A 27,914-nucleotide genomic window follows, 5' to 3' on the forward strand; every position below is an offset into this window, starting at 1 on the left:
GTAATAAATGTGATAATTGAGAAATTTAAAAATTTTAAATTTTTTTTTATAACAGGAAATTCTTATTCGGTTTTACATAATCAGCCATTTCTATAACAAAAAGGCAAAAAGTGGTGTTTTCTAACGGTTAAATTAAAGGTATTTAAATTAAAAACTTTTTCAAATGTGTCCACGTGGACATCCGCGGAGGGGGGTAGGGGTAAGCCAAATGTCCACGCTTGTCCACGGAGGGGGAGGAGGGGGTAAAAAAACTCATTTTTCTGTCCACGTGGTATCTGAACGGCCCCTACGGCTGTTTGGCGAAATGGCTGACTAGACAGCTTATCTGACCAATGCATTTTGAGGGTGATACGCTTAGAACATAAGGCAAGAAAGAATTTGATGAATTTATAAATTCAAAAAAAATTAAAAAATCATACAAGGTTTTGATACATTTTGATGTAATATTTCGACTTTTAAAAATTATACGTAAAGAAGTTTAAAACAACAACTAGGATGGTTTTTATTTCTTACTCAAATGAACTTAAGAAATTAAACATATTTCAGCTTTTGTGGACGTTTAATAATGATTATTTAGTGGAATAATAGAGTGTTTTTGTATGCCCCCATCCTGTTTGTAAAATGCCTCCATCCTAAAACAACAGGTTAAATAGAATAAATAAATGAATTTTATCACTGAACCTTCAAAGCCCGCCCAGTTTGAGGTTCGGCATTTTAGACAAAACTTACAATAAATTCGTTTTCTTGGAATCAGAAGAAAATTTTAACATAAAAATTACTCCATTGTATAGAAAACAGATGCCTGCATACGTGTATATAGTTTTTGTACACATATTCGACGTGATATTTGATTAAATCAGTGTTCTGCTTAATAGGCGCATATAGCCCGCTCCTCCCCTACTACTTTACATACCTCTGTTAAACAGTTAATAACTTTTTTACCTAATTAGATACGAAGTTACGGTCTTCAACAAAGTTGTTCAGCGGAAAATTTACTTCAGAGAATTTATAAATTGGCGCAAAACCCATCAGCTGGCTCGGTTCCATAGAAGAAACAAAAATGATGTTGATTTTTTCAGAACAAAATATTCAATGTTCCCATACAAACCTATAAGTTCAAATTTACTCATGTAAACGTTACTTAAAAATTCTGCAAAAAAATCATGGATGAGTTTAGAACCAAAATAAAGTTTTTCAGACCTCAGAGTTTGAGAAATTAAAAAATGACCCCAAATCGACTCAGTCAAGTTAGAGAATTTTCATATGATGAATTCAATATTCGGTAAGTCAAATATAGAGGACCTCATAAAGTTTATGATATTTGGTACAGTACAGCTCTGATATTAAGAGCACTCCAATTAAAAATTTCTTAGAGTATCTTTAAAGATCATGCATGCGCATCGTTGAACCCCTCGATTTGGAACCGGATCATACTCACTGCTCACCTGTTAAATTGCGCTCTCCAACTGGAGCAGCAAACAAATTCCTTTGAAATAGATCATCAAAACACACCAGCCAGCCAGCCGGCATTCACTCAACTGAGCGAGTTCTCAAACAATCATCGCTTGTTGGCTTGAAACCCCCTTTGGGACGTAATCTTTGCCTCCGTCGGGTTTTACCTCGATACCCCAAACAATATCTAGTATCTAGCTTACTGGCTCTCGATTTGAACCCGCGAAGTGTCTGGCGTTGAGTCGATCAGTTTAGTTTTACGAGAGACTTGCAACGGCGTGGTTGAGATTTTAGTTTACGGGTCCCTCCGCGTTTTCAGTTGGTTTGAGTTTATACAACTATTGGTAGCTAGTACGCAGGTTGCAGTTTTTTTTTAATAAGTTATTCGGCTTGGCCCCGATTCTCCGTCCATAACCCCCGCACGATTGGCGGCAACAATTATCTACTAAGTTGTAGCTGCAGGCCAGTGTGTGATCTGATTTGTGGTTTTTATTATTATTTTGGCGTCTCACCGCGATCTCCCAATACAATAAATCGAGGGGGCAGTGAGCGTGAAACCTGATTTTTCGACTTGAAGTGCGATGTACCTCTACTAGGATTTATTGGTGCTTGCGAGAAAAAAAATAGATTTCAACCATACGTGGAATTTGCGGTTGTTTATTTCGTTTCAACCTGTTATTGTTGTTCTGTTAGCTCTGGAAGAAGAAGCAGAATCCCGTCTCGGTTGCGGGTAATTGATGCTGGTGAATGCAAACCGTGAAGAGTGGTTTGCTTTTGCGGCTTTACTTCCGCCTGTCGTCGGTCCAGAATTGTTTGGTGAAGAGGAAGACGGGAAAAGTCAGTGAACTAAGCTAGAAGTCGCAGCTCTCCTCGGTTAGTCATTTTGGTGGCATTGTTTCCTTTCAAGGATGCGCAGCTAGCTGGACGGCGACAAGTGCAAAAACGCGAAATTTAGTTGTACCGAACTTTGTCGGTTGTGAACGCCAATTGTATTTACCGAATATCCGTCCCCAAAACGGCAAAAGTGACAAAATGTGCGAATTAATCAGCTCACCTACCACGTTCGGCGGCAGTAAGGTTAATATGAAATTTATTTTAATTTTAACATGGCAAATGATACCTACTGTATGGTGGTTTGTATTATTGTATGATTGTACGAGCAATTGTTTTCTAAGCTTAGTCATTATCAGAGTTGATTATTCAAACTGTTCAAGATACAATCGAATCTAAAACAAACAAATGTCATCAGTCTTATTGTATAACAATGATCTCTAGAATAATTTCCCACTTTGGATTGAATAATTTCAACTTAATTGCACCATAACCAGTTGGATTTTACACGTAACAGATAAATTTTCTTTGTAAATATGACGAATAGAAAGGTTTTTCATTTTAATCGGTCCTAAATTTCTAATTGATGCATACTCTTGTTTAAAAAGATTATTGTATAGTCAAATGATAGAAATGGTGGTTTTTGTAATATATTATTTCTCATTGGCGAGTGTAACATTAAGTTAGTCATGATTTTACTGGACAAAAGATAAACCTTTAAAGAACTCCCTTTGGAAGTATAGGAACAGCTCTTCACTTTAGTGGAATTTATCAAAATTATATTTGGTTCTTACTAGCCACAACTAAATTTTAGGTCAATTAGCAATATCCTAAGCAAATGTTTAAACATATTTAATTATGCCAAAACTGGATATTCATTTATTTTCAAATTAACAAGTTTACTTTTTTCGAATGCGTTGTCAAACTTGAAAATAATAATTTTTAGGTTTCAGTCAAACTATTTGAGAAAAGCGTTTTCCTATTTCATCCGACGTTTCGGCGTAATGTATTTCGCCTTCTTCAAGGTTATTTAATTAACAAACAACAGTCGCAAAAGTTTTATCAATAAATTTTTAGACTTTTCAAAGTTCTTTTAAAAATGGGTGAGATATCTTGAACATAGTTACTCATAAAAAAAATTGAAATATAATAATTACGTTAATATTTTACGAATCTGTGGTGTTTTATATCACTGTACGTTATGCGTGTTTCAGAAACTAAATCCCAAAATTAATCTAATAATTTAAAATTAATAGTTCTACGATTTTTTTTGTGCATTTTACTCGCTAATTTTATTCGAAACTTGTTAAAGGTCTTCTAACCATAAATTAAAAACTAACAAAATTGTGTATCCTAATCCGGGGTAGTATTGATCACTTTTTTTTCCATATTTTTCATTTATTTTTTCTGTAAAGGGGAATGTGGCATATTTCATATTTTTTAAACCAGTACTGGGCTTTTATAAACGTAAAACATGGTTGCAGAAATTAATTAGACTACTTTAAATTTGATTTAAAATCGATTTCGTCTTTGTTTAGAATTTGATGCTTTGGTGTAACATTAATGAAAATTACAGGTGTTGAAAATGAGCGGGGAGGAAGCATTTTCACCACATGCTTAACTTTTGTTCAAGCTAGAATTTTCAATTCTTGAAATGTTCTCACTATGAGAACATAACATTCACCGATAAGGCCGTAAAAATTAATTTCATAACAATACATATACAAAGAAAAAAAGTAGTTTCTTCACATTCAACAAACCGTTTGCTTCTAAATGCTTTTTTATTTCATCCGGAGAGCTGTTTATTGCGAGCCTTGGAAAAAAAGATATTTTAAGATTTTGAAATTACATTTTCACTAATATTTTTTTTTAATATGTACTCACCAAATTTTGCCTATTTGATATTCAATAAATAGGCTTTTAAACGTAGAACGTTTGAAAGAAACGTGGTTTTCAAATATTCAAACTATAGACTGAGTTATTGATGATAATTTTCAATAATTTATTGTTGGTAAAAAATCTGTATATTTGAAGAGTTTCTTACAGAAATCCCAAAATTTTCGACGAAATAACTTAGTGCGAACCTTTTGTTTTATTGTTCGTCAGAAAGAAAAATTTCTGAAAAAAATCATATTTAATTCACATTGAAATGGGACTTTTTCACTCAATTAAGCAACAAGTTAGAAATATCCAAAAATCTAAATCAATGAATCAATATTTCATTCAACTCTTCATTACATAATTTTTCATTTTTCCTCATGATTTTTAATTTTTTTTTTTTAAATAATTTTAAAAAAATTGGGAGATGATTTTAACACATTATAGAAAGAAAAGAAAACACAAAAATTTGCGACTGCACCAAATTCTTCAAATTTAGTATCTTTGAGTTATCGAAAGTGTGGTACACAATTATGTGGAATAAAGTTTCTTTACAAAATGTATCACATATGAGTTCTGCTTCTCAGTGAAGCGCACTCGCGTCATGCGATAAAAAAAACGAGATATCTCGGAGTTAGTCTGTAATGTGTTAACATCAATTAAAAACTACATAAAATACGATGTTCTTTTTTTCAAATTTGAAACATCATGAAACGAAGCGTTTAACATTTAACTGTTTTAAACAATAAACAACTTCAAATGAGAAAAAATCTTAAGAGTCATTCAAAATTAATTAATTTAAACTAGAAGACAAAATAAAAAGCTTGAAAATAAGATAACAACATATTCAATCTGAAATCAGCGTTCAGTCAAAGTTTACATTTAAAGTCTTAATTTCGATTCTACATTGAATGACACATATTATTACAGCATAATTGATGAAATTTCGGAAATTGAGCATCCCATTCAGAATGAAGCATAAAAATGCAAAATCGATTTAGGCTGGAACAAATATCAATTTCTTCTTTTGTCTCCCCCCTCCCCTTCGAAATATCCATAAATCGAGAAGGGGAGAATAAATAAAGTTTGAAATATTTTATGTAAATTTCGCAAAAAAAAAAACAAATATCCGAAAGATTGCAAGAGCAAAAATCAAATTGTGGAAAATGGGAGTTATCAACTTTTGTGATCTTGATTTTATTGAATTTGCTGAAAAATTACTTGATTTATCGGTTATGTGCAATTTTGTTGCATGCAAGCTTTCGTGCAATTTATTCCAATTTATTTGTTTTTCGTATTATTTTTTTTGCTAGCAGATTCTTGGCAATTATGACACTTTTAACAAAAAATCGCAAATATAAATTTTAAACGACATTTTTGGGAGTATATTTACCATTTTTCACTACCATAGCCATAGATTTTTCTTTGTAAAAACAACAGTTTTATTCAATTCAAAATTGCTTAATAAATGATTTTAAAGGAAATAATGTAGATTTTTTTAAGTTCTTTTCGTGTATCTTCAATATTTTGGAAACGCGTAAAAAACGAGTAGAATGGGAATATTGCATCCCATTTTCTTATTTTCAACATATCTTTTTGAAAAAAATTAGCAACTCGCCGTCTTTTGCATTTTCTGACAGCGTGTAATTTCAAGTTTCCTTGCTCCAAAAGTTGGAACGCTTCTTCAATCCGTAGATGAACTAGAAGCATTCCGGGGGCCCTAATCCATGGATAAAAATAAAATAATGTTTCTAAATAGAATGTTAATTAACTATTTTGGTCATGTTTGTTCTCATTTCACAATTTATGAATGTCAGAAGATGATTCTTACCCCTTTTTTTGCAGACAATTTATTATTGGATAAATATCAGTTATTGAATAAATATTATAAGTCTCGTAATCAGCAATAATCACGATCTATTTAGAAGAAAACCACCTTTTGAAACTCTAGGGATCAATGGAACCATTGACGAACATTTTTTTAAAACTTTGTCTGAAAAATGTTTGAGAGTTTACCATTGTTTTGAAAATATGGTATTATGAAGTTCATATTACTCTGTAACGACTCATGTATTGGAATAGGGGAGGTGGGGGCATAATGGCCACCTTAAGGAAAACGCTTATTTAACCATAGAACATAGCTATAATATGGAGGTTACATTATTGTTTCGTGTTCAGACATTTGAAAAGCCTATTCCCTAACGGGCTGAAACGTGAAAAACTAGACGAAAACGTTAAAAAATGCATTTTAAAAAAATTTGCCAAAAGCTGAAAACCAACCACTGTGGAGGCATAATGAGAACCCCCCCTGAGGCAGTATGAGCACCGTTAATCAGGGCAAGATGTGCGTTTTCTGCCGGGGAATCTAGCAGCGAATTCAATTCGATGAAGTCAGGTGAGTCGTAGATTCATCAAACAAAGCAATAACAAAATAATCTAGGTCTGTTTGTAGAATACAAACAATTCACGCAAGCTCATACATTATGTGCTTTGTTCGGAAGATGATGCTACTAGCCGTATAAAGTAACAATAAAAAAATCGATCATGAATTGTAAATGGAAAAAAATCACCTCGAACAGAAATCTAACTCTAGTCTTTTGATTACTTCTCCGACACCTTATCAATAGGCTAAATCGTCGGATGAAAACTAGTCAAGGTGTAGCGCTATAAATCAATTTTAATTCGCTGCTAGATTCTACGGCAGAAAATGCTCATTATGCCTCGATAATATGGTGCTCTATATGCCCTTAGTCAACAAATTTAAGTAAAAACGTGTTTTAAAATTGATAAAAGTGAAAAATGAAAAATTTTATGATGGTAAAAATTTAGAAACAATGTGTACATCATGTTGCAGTGCGTACATTATAGATCAAGGTTATTTTAAGATCATAAGAGCTTATTTCGTGGTGCTCAAAAATTATAATATTTTCGTAACTTGAGAACCAAGCTAGTTTTTTTTAAATATGTAAAGATGATAAGGAGATTCCTTTTTTTGTGAAAAATTATTACTATAGGAAGTACGAAACAAATCCTCATGAAAATTTGTTTAAGAAAATACGTACTTTCGTAGAAAAGCGTAGTGCTCATTATGCCCTGGGTGCTCGTTATGCCCTCATCTCCCCTAAGTATTTTGTTATATTTTTATCATGTCAGAAACATTTTAAAGTGACGAAAAAAGATCTTCAAGTAGCATATCGCGAAATTTTTCATACCAAGTTTAATAACTCAATAAATTATTTAGTTAAAATATTTCGAGCTTATAGCATAGGTGTTTTTCTTCATTTGCACATTATTCTAGAGCATTTGATCTTTGTAAATCATTAAAGGTTCGAGATATAGCTAAGGAATCAAATATCCCCTGTGACCAAGTATCCGCCTTCTCCCCTTCTATAAAAATAGAACGAATAGTCATTTCATAATAAATACAACGAGACACGAAAGCCACAACCGTGGTAAAATGTCTATAATAAATATATTAAAATTATAATCAATACAACGCTGTCAAAATTTTTCATATCCTTTAACCAGGAACGTAGCTATAATAGCTATAAAGAAGTAAGCTTTTGGCTAATATTTTGGTCTTATGGGATTATGAATAAATTAGAATCTTCAATATGAAAATTTCCTTATTGTGATGTTAGAAAAAAAAAAATTAGTGCAACGTTCTTAAAATTGTGAACTTAATTTTTCAATCCTTGTATATGAAAATCTTGAAAATCTGGACGAATTTTAAAATCCGACGATGAATATTTTCGTCATCTGAGAATAAAATTATAGATTAAAAATGTTGATGTAAAACTTTTAAATTTCTTAGTGATTTTATGCAACGCAATTCGTTGCCAAAGACTTGGCTGTTTTATGAAAAATAAAGATTTGTGGAAGAACTTTACACTTTGTCTATTTTTTGCAGAAATCCTAGATCCGTGACTCAGTTCAACTTCAAACTATTATCTTCAGATTTTTCCAAAACAGATATAAATTTTCAACTAAAAAGAAAGGATAGAAAATTTCAACCCTCAATGCTTAATTTAGCTTTAACTTGTTTCAACATCTATGAAACTTAATTAAGTATAAACAGTAAATTTTAGGCAAGCGTAGTTCGAAGTAAGGATTTAACAATGAATTTTACAAAGAATAAATCAGGGTGGATTTGATTTAAATCAAAGTGATCACCCTTGGGACATACTTTAGATCAAGGGTGAGCAACCTTTTGAAGCAATGGGCCACTATTGATTTAAAATTCTTTCGGCGGGCCGCATTATTAACAACATTAAGTTTAAAATGGTTTGCAAAGCTTTACGATTTTTTTTATAACGACAAATTTCTAACAAAAATAAATTTGAAAAAGGATAAATAAAACAAATTCATGTATTTGCATAAACTTTTTTTAAGTATAAGGTGATTGAACCAGCCGAAATTGAATAATTACTAAATCTTGATTAGAGATCTATAATATTTAAATTGATTGGAAATGTTAAGCGAAAATTCTTTTTGGCAAAAGGGAAACATCATTTGCTTCCCTTTTATTTATAAAAACGAAAATTTTTGTAAGCTTTTCTATGGTTCGTTAAAAGATTTGAATCTTTTTCTGAGAATACCTCGTTTTTTTTCGAACAAAGGCGATGATTTTTTTTTATCATTATTTCCATTTAAAATTTTCATAGGGCTTAAACATAGCGATTTTTTTTGTGCCCACTTTCGAAAAGGTTTTTTTTACAATTTATGTAAATTTTATAGTGATGCCTAAGTTTTTTTCTCTAGAAACGGTGATTATTTTTGAATTTGAAGTTCCGATTGAATTCATTACTCTCAGATATTAGCAAAGTTTAAAAATCATGAAAATTTCATAATTTCACAGATATTTATCCAGATTTGTTTATCAATGTTTCAATTTAAATGTTTGTTCTAGAATTTTTTTCAGATTTCAATAATTTTTTTAGATAATTTAATTTAAAAACCTCTGGGATAAGTCTGAATCATGGGAATCTTATGACTTTCGTAATGTGGATTGCTAATTTTCAAGTTAAATGACTCAATTCAATCGATGTTTGGCATGATTTGCCAATGAAATTTCTTAAAATAGCATCACAACGAGCAAGACAACGAAATTCACATTCGGAAGGAATCTCAGAATTGATTTTGACTTATTCGGTGGTGCTGAATCCAGATATACAATGAGCTTTTTTTTGTCAATTCTAGTTTTGGAAATAAGGTAAAAATAGGTAAACAATAAGAGATTCAATTTGACTTGACAAAATTTAAAAAAAAACAAATACTTATTGACTTAATGATCGACTTTCACAAAGACCGCGAGTTATTTTTAATTCTGAGATAAAGTTATGGAAGTTTTCTTTTTGTTATATTTTCCAAACCAGAAAAATAGTGAGTTTTGACGAAATTTTGAAGAAAAATTAGGCTTTTATGAAAGTTTATTGGTTTATCAGCTCTAAAAGATCGATTTTACTTAAAACTGATCGATTTTTAAATTTCCACAAGCCATATCACTGAAACTAGAAGTGATAGACAGAATCTGTGAAATGTTTTGAATTCAGGTCGCCAAGATATAGCAAACAAAATTAGTTATAGAAACATAGGCACCAAAAATGCTGTTTCCCTGAGTAATCGTTAAAATTATTTGGGTTGAATCACATAATTACAGATATTGTTTTTGTCGAGAAATCCTACAAAAAAGTCAACAATTTGGATGATTATGGGGCAAATGATTGAGTGATTAATACATTATTTTTGGTTCAGTAGGCACTGCGTTTAAATGATAATAAACAATCTTGTGTAGAAAAAAATCTTGAAATAAATTTAATTTTAGACATGCTTCGCGGGCCGCGGGTTGCTCATCCCTGCTTTAGATCAATGATGGGGCTAAGTTGGGCTAGAAAGCCGGAGTTGGCGGGTTCAAATTCTGCACAGTGCAGTCAGTAATTTTTCGACGTTGTCCAAAAAAAAGTTTTTTTTTTCATTTTCTTTAACTTTTCTGACAATTTGACCTTTATTGATATACTTTTTTCAATCGACAGCATCAAATTTTAGTATTTTGTGACAACGGTTTTCAAGAAACAAAAATTTTAAAAAAAATGCTTGCTCGTTTAACAATTTTCCAATGATGCTAATCGTAGTTTTTTACTTTTGTTTCACTATCGATCATTGACTTTTGCATTGATCAAATGGCGGTTTTTCCTTTAAGATTTGAAGAATATCCACACGTGCTAAATTACTGCTAAAACCTGGCCTTTTTACACTTTCGCTTGACTAAATGGTTTAAGAATATCATACAAACATAAGCTACGTTGAGTGACCTTTCAAAGGATAAATAACATGGTGGCTTCTGGCAGATCACGGAATTTTAGTCCCAAAAACATTTTTTTTGTCATTATTAGAGAAACTTTCAGCCTTTGGCTGGTTCGTCTCTAACTCCCAAAAACATTGATTTTTGATAACTTAAGTCGTTTACAGTGGTATTGCGATTGCAATTGCATAGTGAAAAAATCGTATAAAATGTCGTCTGAAGTCAGTTTAAATCGGATATGATAGAAAGTTCGTCATGTTTGTAAATTTTGAAATGATTTTGCGTCAATTTTTAGGCTGAACATCCGGCATTTCATTGTTATCCATTCTCTGTCACGCCGAAAATAACCGGTAATTCACACAAATCGATTCAGATGAAAATCTAACCGACAGAATCCGCTTTCGATAGGCATCGGGCCGTGACACCTCTTGTCAAATGAATTATTACACGTTATGCACGACGAATTGCGCAGGTAATCACTCCTCGAATTCGCTAGATTGTCCCATCAGGGCAAAAATTATTGCTTCTAGGAAAAATCCCAAAGTTTCCAGAAAAGTTTCTTCTCCTCCTTCCTCTTTTTCGTCTTCACACGTCGGGCCGGCAAACAACCTGCCTGTTCGCGGTCAGCCTCGGTCGACATTGGAATCACGGCTGGGTAATACCCGAAGTGATTTTAATGTTACCTGGGCTGATTCTGCGCCACAGACTCGTTGTTTATCGTTCTCAGAGGTGGTTGAAAATGGGATTCCCTCTTCAGGTTTAACTAATAAAAATGGGAAAAAACCAAGTCTCAACGTTCATGCGAAGGCTTGGGAAAATCCCCGAAATTCAAATTCTTGTTCTTCTCCTTCATTTTCTGATCCTAACAATTTTGTTGATTTGGGTGAGATTACTGAGGAAAAATTAAAATTTTTGCATCAAAATTTAATGGAAATGATGCAACTTATGTTGAAAGCAAATTCAATGTTTGAAGCTTTCCAAACTTCTTTTAATTATGCTAACAAAATTATTATGACTTTACGATTCCCTCATGGATCCAAATAGATGTTTAAACATTATGAATTGGAATGCTAGATCTTTGCTGGCTAACCAAGATGAATTCTTTTTATTTTTGAAAACTCAAAACATACATATTGCTGCCATCACTGAAACTTTTTTAAAGCCAGACAATAACTTGAAAAGCAATGCTTTCTTTAAAATTTTACGAAATGATCGACTTGATCGGCAAGGTGGGGGTGTAGCTATCGTCATCAATAGTCGTCTCAAATTTAGACTTCTTCCTTCTTTCAATACAAAAGTCTTAGAAACAATTGGAATTGAATTAGAAACTTCTATGGGGAAAATTATAATTGTTGCCGCATACTTGCCTTTTCAATGCAGCGGTGAACAGAAAAATTTTTTGAAGGGAGATTTACAAAAACTCACCAGAAATAAATCTAAATTTTTTATTATTGGTGACTTTAATGCAAAACACCGATCTTGGAATAATATTTCATCAAATTCAAATGGGAATATTTTGTTTAATGACTGCTCTGCAGGTTATTATACTGTTGAATATCCTAATGGGCATACTTGTTTTTCTTCAATTAGAAATCCCTCCACAATTGATTTGGTTCTAACGGATTTAGGCGAGCATTGTAGTCAATTAGTTACTCATGCGGACCTCGATTCAGACCACCTTCCAGTAACATTTTCTATATCTCAAAGTCCCATTGAAAACCCTTTAAAATCAACTTTTAATTTTCAAAAGGCTAACTGGGAGCGATATATGAATTTTATTGAACGTAATTTAGATGTAAACGTTCCATTGAATTCAATAGAAGATATTGATTTGGCTGTAGAAAATTTGACAACTTCAATAGTCAACGCTAGAGCCGCTTCAATACCTAAAGTTAAACATAAATTTAATCAACCTTTAATTGATGATGATCTTCAGTTTTTGATACGACTGAAAAACATTCGTCGACGCCAATATCAACGTACTAGGGATCCTTATTTGAAATTAATTTATTGCGACCTTCAAAAAGAGATCAAACGTCGTTTAAATTTCATTCGTAATGAAAATTTTGCTAAAGCAGTAGAGGATATAAAACCCTACTCAAAGCCATTTTGGAAATTAACTAAAATTTTGAAAAAGCCCCAGAAGCCAATTCCTACTTTGAAAGATGGGGATAAACTTCTTTTAACTAATTCAGAAAAGGCTCAAAAATTAGCCCAACAATTTGAGTCTGCTCATGATTTTAATTTAAACGTTGTAAGTCCAATTGATGCTCAAATTTCCCTAGAATTTGATGATATTCTTTCCAAGCAAAATGTGTTTGAAAGTTCTTGTGAGACAAATATTGATGAACTTAAATTGATTTTCAAAAAATTTAAAAATATGAAAGCTCCAGGGGAAGATGGGATTTTCTATATTCTTATTAAAAAGTTGCCTGAAAGCACTTTAAATTTTTTAGTTAAAATCTTCAACAAATGTTTTCATTTGGCTTATTTTCCCAATAAATGGAAAAATGCCAAAATAACTCCAATTTTAAAACCTGGAAAAAGTGCTTCAGAGCCTTCGAGTTATCGACCAATTAGTTTGCTTTCTTCTTTAAGTAAACTATTTGAGAGAGTTATTTTGAATAGAATGATGATTCACATTAATCAGAATTCTATTTTCCCTGATGAACAATTTGGTTTTCGTCATGGGCATTCTACTACACATCAACTTTTGAGTGTAACTAATATGATTAACGCTAGCAAATCTGAAGGATATTCAACTGGTGTTGCTCTTCTTGATATTGAAAAAGCTTTTGACAGTGTTTGGCACAAAGGTTTAGTAGCTAAATTAGCTCGATTTGATTTTCCTGTATATCTCACCAAAATTATTCAAAATTATTTGACTAGCCGAACCTTACAAGTAAGCTATCAAAATTCATGCTCTGAAAGGACACCCATTAGAGCTGGTGTCCCTCAGGGTAGTATACTTGGGCCAATCTTATACAATATTTTTACTTCTGATCTTCCTGATGTACCAGAAGGAAAAGGTAGAAGATTATTTGCTGATGATACTTTGCTTTCAGCCAAAGGTCGAAATTTACGGGTGGTACGCAGTAGATTGCAACAAAATTTAAATTCCTTTTTGAATTACTTGAAAATGTGGAAAATTTCTCCTAACGCTTCCAAAACTCAACTTATTTTATTTCCCCATAAGCCAAGAGCAAATTTTTTAAAACCTAATGAAAATCATTCCATAACTTTTAATGGGGTTTCATTAGAATGGTCTGATCACGTGAAGTACTTGGGACTTACACTTGATCGGAATCTTACTTTTAAAAATCACATTGAAGATATTCAATCTAAATGTAATAAATACACTAAATCTCTTTATTCTCTCATCAACAGGAAATCCCGGTTGTGTCTGCGAAATAAAATGCTCATCTACAAACAAGTTTTCCGACCAGCGATCATGTATGCAGTTCCGATTTGGTCTAGCTGCTGCGCGACGAGGAAGAAAGCCATCCAGAGGATTCAGAACAAGGTTCTGAAAATGATTTTGCGGCTTCCACCTTGGCACAGCACCGAAGATCTTCATCGGATTGCAGGCATTGAATCTATCGAAGAGATGGCCAACAAAATCATCTCCAACTTCAGAGGCAAATCGATGCAGTCTTCCATCGCAGAGATTTGTTCTCTTTATGTTTAGTTTAATTTTAAGATAGTGTTTAGTTTTAAGTATAAAATATTTTTGCTATTACAGGATGTTCTCCTACATTAAAAACTTGATTGCGCTCAGCAAATTTAAATCTTATAAATAAATTTTTATAATCTAGTTACTTATAGGGCTATGAACAGTTCATTATTGAGCTGAACACCTAGTTTAATGCAATAATGTAATATAAGTGTAATGATGATTTGATAAAAATAAAGACATATTTAAAAAAAAAAAAAACACGTTATGCACGGCACCGGTAATCACCGGGAAATCTTGTTACATTCCCCGGGCGGAGGCAGGGCAAACAAACTATACAGCAAAATGATGTTTTAACCTGCCGTCGTGAATCCACTCTATCAGAATCACATGTGCCATCGGAGATAATCTTTAAGCGTTACAAATGAACTGCCCCGAGATAGCATCGGGTGCACTGTGCTTAAAGTGGGGAATCGGATTTCAAAAGGGCTTATAAAAGTTTTTTCTTGTTAAGTTCTGAAATTTCAAAATTACATTTATTAGTTTGAAACATCAAATAAAATCTGTGGAAAACTTGAACAGAAATTTTTGAGGAAAACAACTTAGAACATATTTGAATTATGTAGAGGGGTATGTTATGTGTGATTCCAGCGCAATCATAAATTAAAATTAATTGTCTCTTATTGATGACGTTTGCCCTCTAACTTGGAAGTAAAGAGTCGAGAAGTTCAATTTATCTAATTTTTGGTTAAAATTCTAAATTTCACAGATACAATCGAACGTTGAGATAAACACTGATTTGCTTCTTTTGCAGGCTGTATTGTGAACTTGAAACAGATTTTTATGAAAATTTGTTAGTTTAAATATTTTTTTTAGAGTTCATTTTTTTTTTTTTTTGGGAAAATGGAAAATTACCATTTTTAGGCTCCACAAGTTAAAACAGAAAATCACTTCCAATAAAATATAATTGATAAAAACAAATGCCTACCTAAATTAAGTAAAAAAGTTTTTTTCTTGTCAAAAATAAAACCCAAGTTTCGTGAAAAGCTTAGTTATAGATTTTAAATTAAAGCTTTTTTTCGAACAATTTCAAATATTTGGAAACTCAGACAAATTGAAAATTCCAACATCATCGTCGTATCTTCCCCAGAACTCCAGGATTTTTTTTTCAGTTCAAAGCTAAAAATAGTGAAACTTGTCAGGGCCCTAGCCCTGTTCATATAGTAATAAATAGACAACTGGCTTTGTTTATAATTTTATATCAGGCATTTGCCTGATACAGCCACCGTTAGTTGATATGTGGAACGATATGATGAACCGTGTCAAAGCTAAACTTTTCCATTCTTGGAAGTTTTTCTTAAAAAACGAGGTTTAAAGCAGAGAGTTGATGCTTGTTTTTTATTTCAATTTTGTTATACATTCAACCTTTTTGTATTTTTAAATTGTTTAATTTTTTTTAGTTTTTCTTCAAATCGACCGAGCTTAAGGTGACATCTCTCAGTCAACGGTAACACAGATGCCATCTTGTGTGTACGATACCATTTGATAGTAGCAACATGTCAGATTAGCTAGCTTCGGATGCACTTTAGATCATTACCCCGCGACCCTGTTTTATAACATTGTTTGCAGTAAGTTCTCCGGTAGTAAATACAGGGCGGGGGTGGATTGTTCTTTTGTCTACGCAAATTTGCAAACTGTCCGGGTGGATGCCTGATCCGTTTGGCTCCATTGTGATAAGATCATTCATCTCCCCTTTCCTCCGTGGAAATCGTCAACAATTGACAGTATGACAGGGCACGATCGAATGGCGGCACCATTCATTACCGAATGGCAACCTCGTATTGCGCACTATTTCAATCGACGGAATCTGCATCGGTAATTGACCACTTATCACAATGGCACATTGGCCTCCCACAATCGGACATGGATGTCCGTCGTCCATTGGCTTCGATGAAGCGGGTCCATGTAATAATGAATGAACGAACCGAAGAAGACAGGTCATGCTCATCCCGTGATCGTTAGGCAATTGGCTGGTTGGCGCAATCGCCGATTTTCGATTAAAGTGCCCGGATTCGATGGATTTACGTAGATGTGGGCTGCGGTGGAGTTCTGATTTAAATATAGAGCTAAGATTGATGTAAATTTCTTTTCGTGAAGTTCAACTAGATTACCTAAGTAGGTATTTATAAAACACTGATGGAGCCTCTATGCCGTATGTTCTGAAAATTTTTGATCTTGATTCAATGAAAAGCTGTTTCAAGATAAAATCCTTAACAAATTCTTCCATACAAATTCCATACAAATGTCCATCACAAATCTTAAATCCATCTGGGTCACAACCCCTCCCCCCCTCCCTTCCATTAGAGTCCAGGAAAGGCAAGCGAGGTATTCTACTTTACATTCAAAAATTTCAAATTCTATAGAGTAAAAATCTTGACTTAGAACTGATGCCATAACTTCGAAAACTAATCTCAGGTTCAAAATTTTGACACAGTTTTTCCGAATTTTCTAACTTGATGATTGAAATCCATGAAGTTTATTTCTGAATATTAAACATTAAATGAGATTTTAATCATTTCGGTGGTTTTGGCTCCATATTACAAAAATAAAAATTTAATTCCATGATCAATGATTTTGTTCCATGTTTGGAATCGTAGTTCAAATTTGGTTTTGCATTTCATTCGAAATTTTAATAATGATTTTCAAAACTCCTATTCTTTTCAATATTATGATAATAATTTTCCGTATATGCATGAAAAAAATAGAAACCATCCTGAGTATTTATTTCACATTCAGATTCGAAGTTCTTAAACTAAATTCTCATGCAGAAGTAAAAAATGAAAAAGCATAAAAATGGCGATCCAGAATTGAAAACTCAGATCAGATCAGATTAATCACTCTAAATGAGAGTTTAGTTTAGTTTCAACTCAGTTTCACTGATTGAATTGAAAATGAATAATTGAAATAATGAATTCAGATTGAAACCTAAAAAACTAAAAATTTTAATAAAGATTCACGAAATGAAATTCACTCCTTGGTTCATATTTGAAATTCTGATCTGGAATGAAAAAAAAATTAGAAATCGTTTTTTTTCTGAAAATTTAGAAACCTTATTGAAATCTCGAAACAGATTCAAAATTTGAATTTTGAATTTATTATTAGAATCATTTCGTAAACGAGTTGTACGACAAAGACATCAGGATAACATAACATATTCACACATGACATGACAAGTAATATAAATCGCACTGATTTTTTAAATTTACAATATTCAATCAATGTCAGTTGTGTATACAAACTCATCTGAAAATCACAAATATTAAAAGAAATTTGAGATTATTTTGAAATTTGTGTTAAATGAAATAAATTTATTTCTATTTTAATAAATCAATCCACTGGATTTGAATTATGGATTTGAATTTTAATGAAAAATATTCGCAGTTAAAAATCATGTTATCCTCACGTTAAAAAAACACTAAAAATTAAATTTTTTTTTTGATTATAAAGGCTAACTCATTTTTGAAGCTCACAATAATAGCTTTATATATGTGTGTGTGTTCAATTCATCGTTCAAGGATTATATTGATTGATAAATAAAAAACCTATTAAAATAAAAATATGGAAGTCCAAGTTATGTTGTAAATATTGAAAACACAAAGCCAGTACTAGTTTAGTTAACACAGCCCATTGCGATTTAACTTTGAAGTTGCTACTTCAAATCACTTTTCGAGCTTTTCGAAGATTGTTAAAAAAATTATGATCGATTTAAATAGGAAGTTTGAAAAAATAAATAAAAATAAGATATTTATAGGATTTCTAGAAAATTATGTTTTCTGAACACAAAAATCAAGATTTGAAGAACGAAAACATACTTACTCAAGAAAAAAAAATGCATAAATCGAAATAGAAGGACCATAAAATTAAGTGAATTTATTTAAACATTAACACAAAATATGGAGATGAAAAATATAACTTTTTAAATCTAGTCGGTGAGCCGTTGTATCTTTTTCATGATATTTACGGCTTATGTTCTTCCTTTTCTTTGACCTTAATGTTTCTCTAAAAATTTTCCAACCCCTTGAAAATTTGTTAGAGTTTTTAATTTAAAAATGAATCATTTTTAGGTGAAATCAATCATTTTTAACTGATGAAACCAAAACCAACATGAACAACAAAAACCGATGCTGAATTTGTTTATAATCCTTTCAATTGAAGAATAATGTTTATTTAAGATATTCTAATATCAAATACAGTGATCTTAAAAAAGTGAAAATCTAAAAAAATCATTACAAGTTTTTCTGACTTTACACAATAATGATGAAAAAGGGTTTTATTTTATTTGCCAAATTTGTTGAAGACGGCAAAACGATTTGACTTTTGCTATTAAAAACAATCTAAAATTTAATTTGGTTGATATTTTTTTTTAATTTGCCAAAATTCGTATTTCACTGAATAGGAAACTTCTTTATCGTTTTTCGATGAAATCAAAATTAGTTGCGGTCTACGAGAAATTTCATCCTTAATTCAAAACCTTTTATTCAAAATGTCTGTAATGTTTTACAATTTTGTCAAAAATTTTTTGAAAATTCTTAAATGATTTTACCTATTTTCGAAGGTAATTTCAAAAAACAAAACCTGATAGAAAAAAACACTAATTGAATATTTAGATTCTGGGCCCTCAAATTAATCTAAATAAGCTCATAGATCTCATCTTTGATAAATATGAATTTCGTTGCCTTCTAAATTTATCAAAACCCTTCTGAATGTGAAGCTATGCATTTAGAAGAACAAACATGTGCTTCAAAAAATTCTACACAAATTTTGTGAAGTTTCTAATTTGTTATGAGGTAGCAAACAAATAGTTTCAAATCGATGTATCACGCTGTTTTCAATCAATTTAAGCTCAAGCACGCTCATTTTAGCAATTTGAAACTTTTGGTAATTTAAAGCTATTTGTAGTTTCCGAATCATTTATGTAGAATTATAAAAAAAAACATTTTAACCAAATTTGTAGAAAAATCGACCTCCAATTGTTAATATATTCGCAGATTTGCTTAAGCAAACCAAGGCAAATTTCCATGGGAACTTGGGCGATCCCTTAGAAACAAAAATTATTGAGATGAAAAGTAGCGTGGAGGGTCCCAGGAACAGTTTGAGCTTCCCAGATTTGATATCATTTTTGGACGAAACAACAGAGGTACAAAAATCTTTCCATGTTTTTTTTTTTCAATATCAACCCAAATTTTGATCAAAATTGAGAATTTTTCTAACTCTTCGATATAAAAGATTGTAAAGCAACTTTTTGGAAGATCCTAAAACATTTCGATAAAATGCTTTTCAAAATATCTAAAATTTACACTTTTAGTTTCGGCGTCCTCTCTAAATTTACTATTTTAGCTTAATGCAAAGAGAAAAGAAACGAAACTTCTGTAAATTATTTTAAGCGCATGATAAAATGACTCAAATTTTTTTTTTAACACCCCAGAAGACTTAGATGATAATTTTATCTGGTACTCATTTTGTCCGAATAAAGGTGGTTCAATGCCAAAACTAGGTTCTCAATTTTAATATAAGGATATCATAAAACGGGGTAACATTGATCATCGGGGTAATTTTTTTCACACAATCATCAATAACTGAGTCTAAAGTTAAAATATCTCAAATCTAAATTGAGTTTCAAATTGGGAAAACTTGCTTTCTGTTTGAAGATTTCAAATGTAAGTAAAAATGTAATTTAAAAATCTTGAAAAATCTATTTTTTCGAAGGCTCCCAAACAAACACCCTTCCTGATGAAATCAAAGCGTTTAGAAGCATTAGTTTGATTTATGCAGCAGTTCAACTTTTTTCCTTAGTACATAAATGTATAGTTTTGGTGTAGTTTTTGTTGTATTTTGAGGTAAATTTGCGATACTTAAAAAAGTAGGGACATTTTCCAAGAGTAAGCCACTCTTAGGTAAAAGGCTAGAAACTAAAGTGGAAAAGGCTAGAAATTAAGGGGGAATAGCGTGAGGGCCTAGGAAATTGAATGAAAGATAAAATTCATTAGTTTTTGTGGTTAAAATTGTATAAGTAATGTTAAAAACATTAGCCCCTGAATTTAAGCAGCAGCATTATATAACTCAGAATTTACTGAACCAAAAGTTTAAAATTTAGTATCTTTGAGCCTCCGAATGTATTGTGTTCAATTTTGTGGAGTTTCATGATTAGTTTTATATCATTTGAGTTTGTTCCGAACTGCGTTAGCAATTGATAAACTAGCATTTGTAAATATTATGAAGGTGTTTTGTATCCTTTATGATCAAGAGAACTCTTTAAAACCGTCAAAATAAAAACTTATCAATGTTGCCTCAAAGCATCAAATTCTAAACAAAGTCGAAATAGATTTTTAAATCAAATTTAAAGTAGTCTAATAAATTTTTGCAACCATGTTTTACGTTTATAGAAGTCCAATACTGGTTTTAAAAATATGAAACATACCACATTCCCCTAAGAAAAAAATAATCGAAAAATATCGGAAAAAGTGATCAATTTTACCCCGTTTTACGGTACCTCGATAATCTCAAGTTTCTGAATTTTTAATGATGCCTCGTTTAGCCAACGTTTCAAAACGAGTTTTGAGGGCTTTATTATGCCTTATTCATTATTATTTTCGGCTAAAATTTAGTATCGATCTGCTTTAAAAAATGATGGCTAAAGAAGGTATTATGCGCACCGAGAACAACATTTTGCCAGTACCTCTCTAATGTGGACCAAATTATACCAGATTTTGCTAGCAAAACAGATACCTAAATGATGCCTGTTTTTGCAAAACCCTGAAAAGTCGCGCACTATCACGGTAACGAACGAATTTGCTGTTGTGTTTAGTTCGATTTAATTTTGAGCACCTAATTAAATCTAATTTTTCATCACAGAAAATTGAATATCAAATCATGCTATCATTTTGAACTTATTTTTCTGCTCTATCGCAATAAACAAAACCTTAATGATACCTTTGTTTTGTTATCTTAAAAAAAAAAACAATACAAAATAGTGTTTTGTTTTGGTCTTGATGCCATATTAAGGTATTGATTTTGTATCATATTTCGATATATCAATGCTTTTTGCCAGCTAATTTTGCCATCGGTAAAAACTACTATATAAAATATGCTATCATTTTGGCATTGATTGCTCATTTTGGTTACTATTTGCTATCGATTCAGGCATCAAAGTTTACTCGGGTAATAACTTTGTATTTTAGTAACAAAGTTAAATCCTCAATATATCCAAATAATATTTACAAATTTTCAAATGGATCTCTGTTTTATCAAATTTTAACCCTTGGATCTTAAAAACAGAACTATTAGAGTAAGCTTGTCAGATTGGCCAGTTTTATCCGGGTTTGCCGGGATATTTAATACAAATACTAGAAAAAGTCCGGTCCTGCCCAGTTGCCCGGATTTCATTAAAAAAGCCCAGATTTTCCGAACTCATTTACCTTATTTTCCAAATCGTAAAAAAAAAACAAAATTACTTATGCGTATAAAACGGCATTTTTCAGCAAGATAAGTTTTTTTCTGGTTTTTTTGTTGAGTAGTTCTTTGGTTTTCACAAAATTTGCCCGGATATTGCCTAGTTTTTAGAATGACAATTTTCAAATCATATGCCCGGAATGGTCCAGGTTTTTAAATAAAACAAACTGGATGTGTCCAGCCCGGATACGTGCTGAAAAAATTCTGACAACCTAATATTAGAGGAAAACTTATTAGATACATACCTATTTGAATTCAGTTGCTGAATTTTGTCAAAATCAGCTCTGAAATGCTAGACATAACAAGCAAAACATGTGTAGGTTAAGCTAGTCAGATTGCCTAGACTTGCAGGAATATTGAAAAACAAAATTTGGGAAAGGTTTGGTCCGGCCCCATTGCTTGGATTTCACCGGATTTTGCCCGAATTTCTTCACATCACTAAATCAAACAAAACACTCTAATTGAACATTAAGTTAGTATTTTTTTTTTGTTTGCCCTCTAAAACTAAATTTTTTGAGCATGTCGTATCAAATTGAACACTAACAATTTAAAAAAAACTTTGTTTTGAAATTCTAAAATACTATTCAAAACAAGTTGATGTGTTTCGATAAAAGAAAGAGGGTTTCAAGTGTTTTCTTTTTCTCAATTTTAATTGAATTCTAGGGTTTTCCCAAATTTGTCCGAAGTTTTTGTAATCAAATTCCCGGATTTTTCCAGGTTTTGAAAAAAAAAGCACAGAATTGCTATAAACATAAGACAACAATTCTATAATTTACCAAGTAGTGTAGTTCGATATTTCGAAAACAAAACCTGAAAGTAAAAGTGGATCAAAAAACCATCCATAAAACGAAGACATTCGTCTCCAAATTCAAACTTCAGTAGAAAAAAATCCTACCGATGAACATCCGCTTGCCGCTAATTACCGGTATACATGATAATAACGAGGGCAACCGGAATTCATTCACGAGTTTTCGCGTTCCGTTTGCCATTGATACCGATACCCATATTATCGTTGAGCTCGGTTTTATTTGTCTGATCGACTTTGTTCGACTGCAATTTCATTCAACGCATTATCGGAAGCGCACCCCCCCTAATGGGTGGGAGTTTTCAACAGATTTGTTTGTTTGGAACCTTGCTCTCAAAGGGCGATCTAATGTGCGAATAGTCACCTTACAGTGATGGGTTTTGTTTTCTTAATCACTTAAAATTTGATTCCAATAAGTTTTCAATTTATTGAATTTTTTTTTTAATATTAAACACTGTGCCTATTTTTTAATTTTAAAACTTGGATGATTTGATCACTTTGGGAACACAATACTCCCCCGGATAAGTCAACCGCGCAAACAAATAACATTTTAAAGTTGATGTGGAACGCACGTAAACAAGGCATTAAGCGGCGTTAATGAGCGGGCTCTTCATACCTGTTAAATTTGATTAATTGTTTGTAATCAGCTGTGATGGGTATTCGTGTTCTAGCTATGTTTTGCCACTTCCATTCACAATCGAAGGTTGCAGTAAATTTCCATAGTAATCGAGCTGCTCGTATAGGCGAGCCCTTCGAATTGAAGTATGTGAAGAGATTCAGCAAATCGATCATGTAATCAGACTTTCTTTGGAAGTTTTTTTTTGTGTTAAAATGTTTAAAATAGTCTCGGACACAGGAAAAGGAAAAAAAGGAATTTTAAAGACTTGATTCGATTGATTGAGATTTTTCCTATGAGTTATAATTGCTTATAATTGCAACTTACAATTTCAGCTGGTAGTTTATATTTTTACGATTTGAGACAAGAAAATGTTATAAGAAATTTTATACTCTTGAGTAGAAATATTGCATGGGTTGAGACTTCTGCTATACATATGGATTGAGTCTACTGCCGAAAGAAAATGTTAAAGAGGATTTAGACTGGCTCGTGTGAAAGTCTATCATGGCCACTGAAGGTTGCGCTGATATGAACTGATTTTGCTCTTTATTTCCTCTAATTTGAAAAATCGTTGATTGAGACTTCTGTTAAAAGAAAAAAAAAATACAATAGCCATCATAGTATTTTTTTTATTAGCAGAAATCTCAATCAACAATTTTTTCAAATTAGAGGAATTAATGAGCAAAATCAGTTCTTATCACAGCAACCTTCAGTTACAATTATTCAACTATAATGTACGACTGATGTCATACATTCAACAATAATTATAGTAGATTCAACTAGAATTATATGGTTGATTTGATTATAAATATGATAGATTCAACTATAGTTATATATTTGATTTAATTATAAATATGATAAATTCAACTGTAATAATATGATTAATTTAATAATAAATAAGATAAATTCAATTTTATTTTTCAGATTGATTCAATGAAGTCAACTATAAATATTGTAAATTGAAATTATGGTCAGAAATTGCAGGCCGAATCCTAAAAACAGCGATACGATCGTTGCAAGAAACACGTACTGGTCTTATACTTACGATTTATTTTTTTTATTTTTGCTGATGAACACAGATGAACACTGCAGTATTCAAGTATCACACAATAAATAATAACAATATAGTTTAATTTACTATATTTATAGTTCAATACCTAGAATCAACCATACATTTTTTGTTGAATCTACCATATCTACAGTTGAATCAATTGTACCACTACAGTTGAATCTATCATATTTACAGTAGAATCTATCATATGTAAAGTTGAATGTAAGAGGTCAACCAGAAATGTACAGTTAAATATATTATATTTATAGTTGAATAATTATAATCAATCCTGCAATTGTAGTTGAATTCATTGAATCATATTTACAGTTGTTCGTTTCACAAATCAAAAAACATAAACAACTGTGTCGGAATAAAAAAAAATCTCAAAAATGAACCCTCTACCTCCGTATTCCGGCGAAAAGCGACTGCGGAAATATCGCTCAGCCAGACGACAACAAAACAAACCTGCTGTTGTCGTTTATATTTTTGTTTTGCTTTCAAAGCTAAGCAACTGGCAAATAAAACCGTAATCTGTTTCGTCTTAATTCATAAGCTCTAGTATCTAGTATCTTGGACAGCAATAATGTCGGCATCCAAACTGGACAATCTGTCGCTAGTCAGATGTTTTGGGTGACGTTTAGTGTTTGTTTTCGTATGATTAACCAGGGACCGGCGAAGCTAATTTCTCCTAGGCTCAAATCAAATCGGTGGGATTGTACCCTTTTTTCACGATTTTTTTTTTTGTTGGGTTGTTTTACAAAAATTTACAAAATAAAACCAAGAATTTTTAGTTTATCTTTTTTCAAAATTTTGAAGGTCTTCCTCTTCAGTATTATATCCGGGAAAAGGAAATCTGATTATCTTTAGCTTATCGTCCTGATCGTGATTAAATGTTCCAAGAATAGGTAGTCAGTGGATTATGTGTTAGATAGGTTTGTTGTTAAAATAAACTAGATGCCTTAAATGTTTAGAACGATTTCTAGACGTTAACATAAAAAATGCACTCTAGCGCTTTCGTGGCACTGTAGAAGCTAAAAATTGTATTAATGTCATAGTCGCATTTGTTTTCACAACAAAATACAACGAAACCTATACGATATTTTTCCATTTATCGCCCTTTTTGCTAGATTACTTTTCCTCTAGTTCAACTGTATCTGTCGTTTCTCAAACATTTACTAGTACACTTCAAGCTGCTGACAACAACAAACAAAAACCCAGTTCAAACTTCAAACAATCCAAACAACAATCAGAATTTAGCTATTCCATACTGTAGTAAATTTTACCAACAAATTATTGTAAATCTTCTAATCTCAATAAAATTCGTAGAATTTCTGTCTCTCACATTTCTTGCCCTTCCACAAGCGTACTTTAGCCTGTTGTTCAGCCTGTGATGTAGATTTTGAAAGCCTGAAAACACATCTTAAGTAGATTCTCTAAAAAATACCAATCAAATTTCGACGTACGAAATCGAACCCAAGACACGGTAGTTTGTAGTCGAACATTAGGACACTTCTAAATAAAAACTAACTTGCAAACAAATAATATCTTTTACTAATTTCTGTTTTTTTATCCATCACCCATACATTCAGGTACTGTCTATGAGCACAGATGACTACCGAAAGGCGACACTGTTTGCGAGCGGTTCCTTCGATCAGGAGTTCCAGATTCCGGATCTGATCGGTCAGACGGAGATCCTTAGCGAGGAGCATCGGTATGGCCGTTCACTTTCTGTTGATCATCCCAAGTTTTAACCTCTATTTATTCACAGTGAAAAACTTTGCGGCCACCTGCCAGCCCGGGCCGAGGGTTACTCGTGGTCCCTGGTGTTCAGCACCTCCTTGCATGGTTTCTCTCTCAACTCCCTGTACCGCAAGATGCAGAAGCTGGAAAGTCCCATCCTGATAGTGATAGAAGATACCGATCACAATGTGAGTTACCCACTTTAATCATTATTATCCGAGCGCAATTTATACTCTTTTTTCACTATTTTTTTAGGTTTTCGGTGCCCTCACCTCCTGTTCGCTGCACGTGTCGGACCATTTCTACGGCACCGGCGAGTCGCTGCTGTACAAGTTCAACCCGCACTTCAAGGTGTTCCACTGGAGCGGCGAGAACCTGTACTTCATCAAGGGCAATCCGGAGAGTTTGGCGATAGGCGCCGGAGAGTGAGTATAGTTTTAGGTTTACTTGAAAACGGGATAGTCTGGTTGCGTGATAGTTCTATAAGTTGTAATCGACTCAAAAACCAATCTGGGGTTAATAGTAGAGTTTTAAATTTTCATGTACTTCAACTGGGGAATTTCAAGGCATTCCAAGGCACGGCGAGCCACCGCGTCCCCCCAGTTTGCTACTCTGGGTCCATGGGTACAATGGGAAAACTCATGATATACTTCTCCGTGTATACTCCCCAAACTCCACCTAGGGTCGCAGACCTGGTTCTCACCTCGAACTATTTAACACACTATTCTTCAATAGTGGGAGGTCTGTTCGCGCTAGTGCGGTTCAAGGCAATACTCATTGACGAGACCACTTTCAGCAAAACCTCTCATCCTCATGACTCGACGTTCGAATTCTCCTCAAGCGACTTGAGAACCGACATCTCCTCGCAATAACTCGAGATTCCCACACAAACCTCTCCTCTTCACGACTCGAGGCCTGATCTCTCCTCAAAAGGCTCGAAATCCGACCCCTCCTCGCATCGGCTAGAGGTTGACCTCTCCTCTGCACGATTCAATGCCCGATCTCTCCTCTAGCGACTCGAGATCTGACCTCTCCTCTTAATGACTCGAGGTGACCACTTATACCCCTCCTCTTGTTGACTAAGGGCCTGATCCCTCTTTTTACGAATCGAGACCCGACGCCTTTTCATAAAGACTCGGGGTTGACCACACAAACCTTTCCTCTTCAAGATTCGAGGCCTGACGTCTGCTCTAAGGACTCGAAGCCCGACCTCTTATCCCCAGGATTCGAGGTTTACCACCTTGCCCGTCGTGTGCCAATCGAGAGCAGCTTATCCTAGACTCGCGCCTGTCGCAGCACACGCGCGTTACTTAACACAACGACTCGGATGATTCCCGACAAATACGTCATCCACTCCGACTCGAATGGCTCACCCGGCGTCGAGTGTCACTCTACCTGTGGGTATTATCCGATTGTGAAATAACTCTTTCCCAACGATTTCCACTGCGAAGAAGCTCAAGTCTTATCCCCGCAGCTTTAGTCGTTGGGATCCTACGCATGAACGTGGCACATAAGGCAAGATGTTGCCTTATCTTTGTAGCTTCAAACCGTACTCGACAGCTCCCCTTCGGGTCAGTCTACTCCAACCGTTATCCGGTCTTCTTGATCCCCTTGGCTGGTAACCCTAGGATTTTCGGCCCGCGGCTTTTTCTGCCCGTCGTGTGCCAGATCGAGAGCAGCTTGTCCTGGACTCGCACCTGTCACGACACACGTTCGGGACTTTGAACGCTACGACTCGGATGTTTCCCGACGGTGACGACATCCTACTCCGACTCGAGAGGCTCGTCCGGCATCGAGAGCCTCTCTACCCATGGGTATTCCCCGACAGTGGTTAACCCTCTTCCTGCGAGATCCACTACGAGGAAGGTAAAGTCTTATCCCCGCAGTTTCTCCCTTATAAAGCGACACTACTCGGATACCCCCTGACATTAGGATACCCTACACACGTTCGAGGCGCACCCCTGATCTCCGCTATCCAGAAGTTTATGCCTTATCTTTGTTGCTTTGATCAAGGGATCGGACGCACACTACTAAGATGCTCCCCGCCGATGGAGTCAA

The 27,914-nt window shown here is 33.3% G+C and overlaps 1 protein-coding gene across 1 annotated transcript; it reads left to right on the forward strand.

Annotated features, from left to right (window-relative positions):
• Nucleotides 1-1,724: 1,724 nt before the first annotated feature.
• On the forward strand, nucleotides 1,725-27,914 carry LOC129760058 (TLD domain-containing protein 2-like). Its single transcript, XM_055757634.1, has 4 exons — nucleotides 1,725-2,529; nucleotides 25,706-25,827; nucleotides 25,885-26,044; nucleotides 26,112-27,914. The coding sequence occupies exons 1-4, from the start codon at nucleotides 2,485-2,487 to the stop codon at nucleotides 26,283-26,285; spliced, it is 501 nt and encodes a 166-aa protein (XP_055613609.1). The 5' UTR covers nucleotides 1,725-2,484; the 3' UTR covers nucleotides 26,286-27,914.

This window comes from Uranotaenia lowii, unplaced genomic scaffold (assembly GCF_029784155.1).
Source record: "Uranotaenia lowii strain MFRU-FL unplaced genomic scaffold, ASM2978415v1 HiC_scaffold_396, whole genome shotgun sequence".
Classification (NCBI taxonomy): domain Eukaryota; kingdom Metazoa; phylum Arthropoda; class Insecta; order Diptera; family Culicidae; genus Uranotaenia; species Uranotaenia lowii.